This window comes from Osmerus mordax, chromosome 16, assembly GCF_038355195.1.
Source record: "Osmerus mordax isolate fOsmMor3 chromosome 16, fOsmMor3.pri, whole genome shotgun sequence".
Taxonomy (NCBI): domain Eukaryota; kingdom Metazoa; phylum Chordata; class Actinopteri; order Osmeriformes; family Osmeridae; genus Osmerus; species Osmerus mordax.
Window position 1 is genome coordinate 7,352,758 of NC_090065.1, and position 11,083 is coordinate 7,363,840.

Consider the following 11,083-nt stretch of genomic DNA (forward strand, 5'->3'; position numbering starts at 1 on the left):
TGTGCCGCGCCCCTCCCACAGCCTCCGTCTCTCAAAACACCACTCCACCCACTTACCTGGGGGCGCACAAAATCATCAGCATAGTCATCGGCTAACCCAACGGCACACCTTGAAAAGCCTTCGAAATACTTTTAATAAGAATGCGGGAACATAACATATAAACCTGGATCTTGCTTAGTGTTGCCATGGGATGTGGGTTAGTTAAAAGGGGAAATGGTTTGTGATGTCTGTGGAACTGTGTTTCTTGATGGAGGAATGAACATAAAAACGCCAGTTCAGGTTATGATATTGAAAAAAGGATGTTATAGAGTGTCAAAGAAATTCACATTGTCACCAAACACCCCTGGAAACATTCCAGCTTCACGCCTCTCCTCTGAGATTAGACACTTACAGCCCACCAAACTGCCCTTTGTATCCAGACACCGCACACACACACACACAGACAGACACACACACAAACACATCATGCCCTTCTATTTGATGCCAAGGAAATAGACACAATAGCATGACTCAGCCCAGGTCCCGGGCAGGAGAACTGCCCGTTAACCCCATCATGTCCAGACAGGCATGGCTGTTGGTCAGCATCCACTCCTCTAGTCCTACACACCCCAGTGACCTCATAGAAATACAGTAGCAAATGGACATACTTGATCTGTAGCTCTCTAAGGCCTTCCGGTTACTCATCACATCAAATAAGGTTCAGATTTATTTCAAGCATAATGAATAATAGATTAATAACCGGATGTAAGTGTTTTACTGTTGGTCTCTCCAGTGAGTCACATCCACTCTGAGATGTGTGAGAGTCCAAACTGCAGTAAAGTCACAAACAGATTTTTTTAGGACATTCCATGAAACACTGACCCAAAGCATGTCCTCACATTAGCAGACAACGCTGTCTTTGTGTAGCACTTAGAAAGAAAAGAGAGAAAGAGAGAAGGGGGAAGGGAGAGTGAGGAGAAAAGGAAAGGAAGGGAGGGGAGGGAGGAAGAGAGACAGTATTTTGAGTGAGGGGGAAAGTGTTTGTGAGAGTCACAGATAAACCAAGAAACACAAGGCTAAACCACTGGGTGTTCCTACTACTGGCAAACATGACAAATCATTATTTACCAATTCCTTGGCAGTAAGGAAGAGGGGACTAAAACAGACGAGAAAAAAGCTTTTAAAAATAAGAAAGCTGCTTTTGAGAACCATTTGTGCCAAAATAATTACAATACTTCTTTTCCAGATAAAAACCTGAAGTTTGCAGTAGAATCTTTTTTCAGGTCTGCAAGGTGCTCTTTGGAACACTAAACTGTTCTGTCTGGCCACAAAATGGCATGGATTATTCGAGCCCTTTTTTCTATTGATCGTTCCAGATTAGCTGTAACATAGCAGGGTTAGCTGTTGGCTGGGTAGATGGGCCATGGCTGCCCCTTGACAGAGAAGGAAGCAAGAGTCAAAGCAATTGTTTTTAAGGAGAGAGGATAGTGGGAGTTTTGTCATGCTTCCAGGAGAGACTGGGAAATACTGCATATGTGTACGGCATATTGCCAGGGTGTGTGGTACCAATTTCTCTGTTCCTTAGACACATCCATCTCACACATCAATCATTGCTGCATGTCTGGAAAAGGGCTCAAACTGTAAAATTCCTTACAATTAGTGTGTGTGTGTGTGTGTGTGGACAGTATATACAGTATGTGTATGTGTGTTAAACATTCCTCCACACACAAATCTTCCTTCCAAACCCTTCGTCACTGTTCTTACACTCAGATCTCTCAACCGTCCCTCAAGTTTTCTCCTCTCCTCCTCAACCACCTCATCTGCTCATTCTAATTCCCTTAATCTTCCCTCCACCCCCCCACCCCCTTTTTCCCAGATCCTCCTGACATGTAAAAGGTCACAACCTTTGTCTGCATACAAACAACCACTCAGCTGTACTGTCTCCAAGGAAGACCCGACTATCGAGGTACATTAGTCTGCTCTTTAGACAGCCAGCCAGTCCCACAGAGAGACCCAGGGAACTGGGGACTTTTCTCCATTCTGTGTAAAGTATCCACAGCACAAACCTGGTGCCTTTTTCAGTTTGGATAACAGTACTGAGCCCTTAGATACAGAGTGTGTTGAGAGGGGAAACTTTCCCTGCAGGCACACTCAGACAGACAAAGGAGAGGCCACGCCCGGACTTGCTCCAGCCACCACCCTGTTCAAGATTATGCACGCGTTTGTATCCTCGCGTTCCAGTAGGTGTGCTGGAGCACATAGTGTGTGAGTGAACAGGGTGCGTCTCTCTATTATAGACAGCCTGAGGGGTGATATTTTAACACAGAGAGACGTTGCACAATCCGTCACCATGCAACGTCAATCACCCGAGATTTCACAACCCTATCTGTGTGGCTGGTCTGAGGATTATGTTCTGATAGGACTATAGTCTACAAAGAGACTTCAACATAAGCTCTGTATCATTTAACTTGCTTCAAACCAAACAGTCCTGGTTTCCAGTATACACAGATGTGGAACCTTTTTCACATAAGTCCTCAAGGGTGGGTAGCAGATAGCAGGAAGGAGAACAGAGACATTAAGCACCGACATGCAGTCACCAGTGCTGACTCAAGCGTTGCTGATGTACATTTTTGGAGCAGTCATACTGTGCATATCTCTGCCAATCAAGAGCCTTCGACCCAGGGGACATCCCAGATGTCTTTTGGGATCATGACTCGGTTTCTCTCAACCATGAAGATACTTTAGAAATGTCTACGGAGACATCTGCATGCAATTCATTAAACAAATGATTTGTCATGGGGCACAGAAATACAATGTCGTTTTTTTCTTCTGTTTTTTTCTTCTGTGACTACAAGCTTCCAACTCGCTCTGAGGTATTTGTTTTGTCTTCATTTGCATTCCAAATGGTTTGATTAATTATTCTGATTATTGATCCTTCTACTTAGCATGTGTCACACTCCAATGGTTAAATCACGAAGACAACACTACTGGCGTGTACATAAAGAACTACACACACACGGGCAGGTCCTGTCCCCTATTGATGAGTATATTTATCACAGTCAGCAGGTACTAATTGATGTCTTGTCTTGTCCTACAGAATAGCAACCTCCACAGTCGCCACACAAACCATGCTTACCCCCCCCCCCCCTGAGTTTCCAACTGTGCTCCAGAAAGAGAATATTGTGAACCCTGAGCATGCAGAAAGGAGGCACAGGATCCTCTTCTACGTTCGACGTTCATACCCGTGGAAGGACGTACCAGTGAAAGACTAGCTCCACCTTCACTCTACCTTGCTGATAATATCTGCTGTGGCTGTGGGTTCATGAAACACTATCTGCAACTGATAAAGCCCTCTCTCCCCCTCTCCATTGGCTGACTCAAAATAACATTTAAATACATTTTTACTGCTTGTCTTTCTTGAGGGGGAGACCATTTTTTCAGTTGATAGTTTCTCTCTCTCTCTTTCTCTCTCTTTCTCTCTCTCTCTGGTGTATTGTATGTCTACAACAGGTGAAATTCCAATCCAGAACACATTGAGCATGCACGCCTATGTTATGTACCCTCTTTTTCTGTATCTTTATTACTCTCTCTCTTTTTCACAAACAGACACACACACACTAAACCAGTGAATTCCTGTGACAACGGTTCTTGCACGTTGTTGGAGTGACACAAGACATAAGGTTTCTCCTGGTGTTGCTATGGAGAAGGAGTTCAGGGGGTGAACGTATAGGATCACTAATATACCTCCACTTGTGACCCTCCCCTCCAAACCTCCACCAGTCATCATTGGCGCTCACCCCAGGCGAGTATGACTGTCCCCTCAGTTGGGTTGTCTACTTGTGGGTCTTCAGATAGATGTTAACGTAGATCCATTATCCACAGGTTTTGGTGCAGTGTGTGCAGGGGAGAGTGTCCGGGCGGGTGGAGGTTTAGCCTTTGTCTCTCCTTGCGGAGCTGTTGCTTTGTTTCTGCGGCACGGTGGCATTCAGTGAACCTTCATCAGGGAACCTCCACAAATAAATCCTCCACTTGAGAACTTCTGAACCTCAACTAATGGGGGAGTGAGGTGGCTGAGCGGTTAGGGAAGCGGGCTAGTAATCAGAAGGTTGCCAGTTCGATTCCCGGCCGTGCAAAAATGACGTTGTGTCCTTGGGCAAGGCACTTCACCCTACTTGCCTCGGGGGGAATGTCCCTGTACTTAGTGTAAGTCGCTCTGGATAAGAGCGTCTGCTAAATGACTAAATGTAAATGTAAATGTAAACTAATAAAACCTCCACTAGAAAACCTCCTCACACAGGCCTAGAGAGCCCTGCAGTGTTCTTCTCTGACTCAGAGCTCTGGTCTGGACCTGTTGTCTCTCCAATAAAGCAGAAGACAGTTTAATTCCCTTCTTCCCTCCAGAGGTAGACACACACAGCGACACAAAAGTGCAACCCAGCAGACAATTACTCAACCAAGGAGGCCGCTTTGGGAGATAAAAATTCATTGTTTGTTAAAAACTTTCTTTGTGCTCACTGGATACAGTATATTCTAGAAAGTAGTGAACATAAACGTTCGAAATCTTTGGAATTTCCTCACAGTTCCTCCATTGAGCTTGGCACCATGGGGAGAGCTTCCTCCCCTGTGCTGTTGTTTAGGAAACACACACATCGCTGTGACGTTACCAGACAAAGCAAGGGAAACAAACAGCTTTGATGTTTACAAACACTGGGCAGTCTCTGTGTCATATTTTATCTTCATCACTTAACTGTTACTACTGCTGAAAATGATAGCAAAGCCTTGCATCAGAGCAATACTGCATCAATATTTAATTAATTTACTTGTCACTTTATCTTTGACACTTGAGCGCACTTACACGCATGAACATAAGCAATGGATTGACATCCAATGAGTCTGTCGGTAAGATGTTTCTATATAATTCCATAGGGACACACTAACCCTAACCCTTCCTCGCTCTTATCTGATCCAAGAATGTAACTAATGTCTCCACTAGTCCCACCATCACACACACATTAACCCTTGTGTTATCTTCGGGTCATTCTGACCCATCAGTCATTGTGACCCACCGTCGTATTGCGGCAACTTTAACGCATACAAAAACAAAGTGAAGCATTTTCTTTTAACCGTTGGGCTGTCTCAGACCCCCCACATTGCGAAGGTTAAAAGAAAAATATTTTTATTTGTTTTTGTATTGGGTAAAATTGGGTAAACACAACGATGGTTCGTTATGAACCTTTGGGTCATGTGACCCGAAGGCAGCACAAGGGTTAAACACTCCAAATTGGAGGAGAAAGGGAAGTACTGAAGCAAAATGCAGTCTCTGAAGTAAATCTGTCTAACCGGTTTTCTCTAGTTCACTGAGAGAGAGTGAGAAAGAAGGGGCATTGTGGAGGCCTGTGGCCCACAGTGAAGAGGGGTGAAAGTGTGTGTGTGTCTGTATGAAATTCCTGCAAGAAAAAGAAAGTTATTAAGAATAGAGACCCAGACAGAGAGCACAGCCATAGATCCCAGATGTTTTGTACGGCCTCCAGAAACACATACAACACACATACACAAACCCAAACATTCTCACTCTACATTCCTGGATATGAATAAAATGTAACTTTTGAGATATTCAGGCTCCAGTTAGGAACCCAAATGACATCCTTCAACAGATGCCCTCCTCCCATACTTACATAATTAGTTTCATTCACACTTGTCTTTCAATGATTCAAGAACCAGACAAACGGACCATAGTCTGAACACGCCAACATACAAACAGCCAACTCTCGTACATTTTGAATTACCTGCGTGCATAATGTGTGTCGTCAGACAGGTAAAAGGAGATTTAGGCATTTAGCAGACGCTCTTATCCAGAGCGACTTACAGTAAGTACAGGGACATTCCCCCCGAGGCAAGTAGGGTGAAGTGCCTTGCCCATGGACACAATGTCATTTCGCACAGCCAGGAATCGAACCGGCAACCTTCTGATTACTAGCCCGATTCCCTGAAAAAGGAGCTGAGTATGCTACATGGAGCATTCTATCAACATAAACATGGGTTTACATTTCTCTCTCGGACCTGCCTGAACAGGTTGGAATGCAAGGTCACCAGTGAGACATGGAATTCTACCGGTCACCAAGGTGACTAAGGATTCCTGTGGTCCTGAGTGGAACAAGTCCCAGGAAGGTGTGATATGTCCCAGACTCCCACACACACTAGTAAACAGGCACACTAGGAGAATCATTTTCATTAACCACCTTGCACATGAGAAAATGTTTTTTCACAGAACTCACACATAACTCGCACACTGCCACATGGTAAGCTTAGTGAAAGGAATGCATTTGATATGAACATCATGTGTGACCGTCTCCTCAGGATGTTTCTGCTGTAGTTGAGTGCGTATGTCTAACAGAAACTGGACCTGAAAATGTATGGTAAGAGAGGAGAGGGCCAGAGAGACAATGTTTGAGGAGAACAGGATCTGTCCCAACAGGAAAGAATTCCTCTGCAGCTCGCTCTACTCATCCCCTGCCCCTCCCGGCCCCTCCCGTTGCACCTCACACCTTTCCTAACCCTTCCCTTTTCCTCCATTAACCTTCTGTGTGTTTGTGTTTGTATACAGAAGGGGCTATACCAAGGGCTGTTTGCAAGACTCTTGACTCAGAGGAATTGACTGTACAGGAAGTGTGTACTGCTTTAGGTACACACAATCCACACCCTGCTCTCAAATCAAAACACTTGCACATACCAAACATAACAGTGAAATGGAGGAAAATATCATAAATATTGTCTTTTTTCTCATAAATTCTCAAGTAAAAGTAAATCAAGACATTTCAGTTGTTATTTTCTGAGCTGGACAGCTTGATGTTAGCCAGCTTGGACAGCCTCAGTTGATCTGTTATCCATTCAATTTCCTTACCACCTGACATGACCAAGGCCATGACTAATTGATGACAGATTGAGAAAGAAAGATTGGTGGATCTCCTCAGCATGGATGGATGTTCTGTTCATGAGTGACTCACCAGTGTGGGATCTGATCCAACCCACAACACACCCACATGACTGACACTCTGGCAAGGGCAAAAGAACACACACACACACACACATACTGGGAGGGGCATATGAACACTTCAATGCATGTACAAACACACACTTCACAGGTACATCGGCAGGATGTGCTGACACTGACTGACTCGCTTATACAGTAGGATAATTACCCATCTGCTTTTCTGTAAAAGAAACAGTAGGACAAAAGAGGACAGGATAAGACAGCAGAGGACTCATTCTATTCAGATTATTTCTGAACTAGCATCTTATTCTTTATCAAAGCCACATGTAGACAGTAAGAACAGAAGCATGTGCTGCTTCTCAACTATGCCAGGAATGAGTCTTGTAACAGCCTTTTTCTTGGCGGCACATAGCAACTCTAAAACCACGGACTCAAACTACACAACCTAGTCTTTTTGCAACTGGTGTCAATCCACCTTTCGCCAGTTCTTGATTTATTTAACGGCAGCGGAGTCAAATTCACATTAAAGGAAACCAAGGCTTACATGCTCACACCTGAGAACAGTGTGCAGTTTGATGAAACGAACTGTCTTTTTCAATGAAGATCATCATTAGGAACCAGTGTGAAGTTCAGAGCTGTATACAGTCAGCAAACACAGCAATGGTCTATACTGCCATCTAGTGTCCAAGTCAAGTATGAAACAACTAGAGTTTGGTTTCCTCCTTTTAAAACCTCATGCACACGCAGCCTTGCTCTGGGAGATCCTAACCATCCCCATCCTCCTGATGGGATTCTTGCTGCATTCCAACCCAGAATAAGGAACCAAAACGTTAGTACTTAAAAGTGCTTTATTTAAATAATGACAGACTTACAGAAGATTCACAGTTCCATGTCATGTGGGCAGCTTGGCTCCCATGTTCTCAGTGCTGTTAGCTTCTGACCAAGGGCCTCAGCAGGACCCCCGGGGGTCTCTGATCCCAGAGCAGTGGGCAGCTGGACAGGGTTCCAGAGTGCAAACTGTCAGCAAACCTTTACTGATGGTTTTTCCAGTTCTCCTGCTGTCCTGGGAGACGTCTGCAGACTGACACTAAAACTATTCTTTTCAGCTCCATCTAGTGAAGAGCCAGGGTCAGCCAGGGACTTGACACTGATGCATGATTTCCCTCATCTCCTGTTCAGGGCTCCTGCTCCTCTGGTAGTTTGGTGAGAATCTCCACTCCATCAGAGGTGATGACAACGGTATGTTCAAACTGGGCTGACCTAAACAGACACACACATTAGGAAAGTCACCTTCTTCACCGAAGACTTCCGTAAGATACGGCTAAATGCGAGGAGGTGGAACATGTAGCTTGAAGTGTCACCTTTTGTCATCTGCAGACACAGCTGTCCACTTGTCCCTCAGGATCCTAAACTCTGACGACCCCTCCATCACTATAGGCTCTGTATGCACGGAATAATCAGGATCAATACATTGCCATGAAAACATAAACATGTGACTATGTGCCAAAACTGACCAATGGTGAAAGCCATGCCTTCCTCCATAGTCATGTCGTTGTCGTTAGCTGAAAGTGAAAGTAAGGGGGGGGGGGGGGGGGGGGGTGTATATGGTATAATCTCAGTCAAAATCTTAATTTGAGATATGTAGATAAATGAGTTCCATTTATTGACTGACCATGGTGCCATATCTCAGGGTGCCCGTGGAAGTAGGAGCCAATGCCATGACCAATGAAGTAGGGACACACACGGAAGCCATTGGAGTGTGCTATATCACTAGAGGAGTGGAGAGAGCATATAAAAAGACCATGGGGTGAGCTAATAGCTGAAGGCATGCTGTCTAAGTGTGTGTGTGTGTGTGTGTGTGTGTGTGTTACCTGATGGTGTTTCCTATAACACAGAGCTGTGCTCCAGGTTTACAGGCAGTGATGGCCTCGTCTCTACACTTCCTGGCTACTTCCACCAGTCTCTGCCCACCTTCATCCACATGACCCATCAGAAAGGTCTCTGATGTGTCGCCATGGTAACCCTCCAAATACACCTAACATGGGGGACACATCAACCATGTAAAGGATTAATAAAAGGACTGCATATAGAGATTTGTTTCTGTGTGCAGGGAGGCAGAGGGAGTTGAACTCACAGTCACATCAATGTTGATAATATCTCCATCTTCAAGCTGCCGACTAACAACAAACAGTTGGGAACAGGTTAACATCTGTGTCAAAAATGTGACAAAAATGTGACAAAATGTGTGGAGAGCAATGATGAAAGAAGGTGAATTTGTTTACCTGTCAGGTATGCCGTGACAAACCACATTGTTGACTGACGTACAGACAGACTTGGGGAACCCCCCGTACCGCAGAGGAGAGGGGTACGCATTGTGACGGATGGCCTCCTGGTGAACAATGAAGTCTATCTCATCTGTCGTCATGCCAACCTTGAGGTGAGCGGTCAAACATGATGGGTCATAACCCAGACAACAGTCAAGCAGTAGGTCACACAGAAAGAAAGAGAGTGAGACACACAGTACCTTCAGACTGCGGCCAGCGAGCAGAAGTATGTGTCTGGCTAGCTGACATGCTCGAGCCAGGCCCTGTATCTGTTCCTCGTCCTTGATCTCTATGTATCCAGGCCAGTCTGGTATGACCCCACTGAATACATAGTCTGGACGCTGGATGTGCTACAGACAAGGAAAAGAGAAAAGAGAGGTTCTTCAACTTGACTGATATGCTTCGCAGATCATTTAGAGCATCTGGATCATACCAGACCAGAGTTTATACAGTGAGTATAAAGTCGCTCAAGTTTTGCCTATTGGGTAAGAGAGTTCTGACTGCACCTTAGGCACTGTGTAGGCTGGCCTGACAGTAGCAGGGCGGACAACGTTGTGAGAACTGTTCCACTTGCGCCAGAAGAACAGCCTGTGCTGCTGGGATAGGCTTCCACAGGGCCGTCCAGAACCCCTTGCACAACACCCCCTCTGAAGGAATCCTCCCAACCCTCCAGGCAGAAGGGAGATGTGGGACAGTATGACTCAGACGTGCTGTCCATGCTATTACATCCCTTCTGGAAAGGATTACTTTGCGTTTTAAAGAGCGAAATAAGAAGTGTAATGCAGCTAAAGATATAATTTCATTAATAGTAATACATGTGCACTATTACTAACGTCCAATGTTACTCAAGTTAATGCCTAATCTAATAAAAGCGGACTGTTAAACCAGAGGCGTTGTTAGACATCAAGCTCTACTGGGGCACAAGGCCCCTAATTCATAGCATTTAGCATTCATTGGACCGCAAATACAGTTTTTTTGAACTTCATGTAATGTTGTTTTTATCTTTTAGTCAAAATAAGTTGATCGGTGGGCCTATCATTTAGAAACTATCTTTAGCTTTTTAATGTTTTCTTAGCCTACCTCAATTCTGACTTATGTGCCGAGTTGACACCTGGGGGGTATTCCTGAAAGCAGGTTATGTGACATAACCGGGTAAGTTAACGCCCCAGCTGACACCCAGTGTTGTAACAACGTTGTGAATCAGCTGGTGGGTTAACTTACCCAGTTATGTTGCATGACCTGCTTTCTGGAATATCCCCCTGGACTTCTGTGTCCGTGCTGCAGTGGCTATTTGGCAAGCTCAGAAGAGCGTGCTGACATGGAATTCTGCATGCATATAGGTTTGTGTTTTCAGTTAAACACTTTTACAAGTGTTGATTGGGATACTGCGTTAATTTTTTCCGGGTTTATCAATCTAAATTAATGCACTGACTAATAAAGTAAATTGTTAAAACTCAAACTTTTGATTTTACCGGGGCACAGCAGATTTTGGGGTACGTGCCCCTGTAAAATGGGTCTAAAGACGCCCCTGGTTGTGACTCTGTAGTGGAGTATTGGTCGTGAAGCATGCTACAACAGCACGACGTATAGCTAGCTAAGCTAAAAGGTGGAGTGCATGAAAAACAATGCAATTCATGTATATGTATCAATGTAATAAAATGCAGTGCATACACGTTGTTATTTTTGGTTCTAGATAAAGTCGTTTGTCTTCTCGCTATTAAAATAATGAGAGTTCAGGAACGTTCTTACCAGCTCTTGATATGACTCTAGCTGCACAGGGAGCCGCCAT

At 44.7% G+C, this 11,083-nt stretch overlaps 1 protein-coding gene across 1 annotated transcript; it reads right to left on the reverse strand.

Moving 5' to 3' along the window:
- Positions 1 to 7,819: 7,819 nt before the first annotated feature.
- metap1d (methionyl aminopeptidase type 1D (mitochondrial)) lies at positions 7,820 to 11,083 on the reverse strand. Its single transcript, XM_067253610.1, has 10 exons — positions 11,044 to 11,083; positions 9,801 to 9,961; positions 9,495 to 9,644; positions 9,253 to 9,401; positions 9,105 to 9,147; positions 8,842 to 9,005; positions 8,643 to 8,740; positions 8,485 to 8,532; positions 8,332 to 8,410; positions 7,820 to 8,230 (listed from the first exon to the last, which is right to left on the reverse strand). Exons 1-10 carry the CDS (start codon positions 11,081 to 11,083, stop codon positions 8,146 to 8,148), a joined length of 1,017 nt encoding a protein of 338 aa, XP_067109711.1. The 3' UTR covers positions 7,820 to 8,145.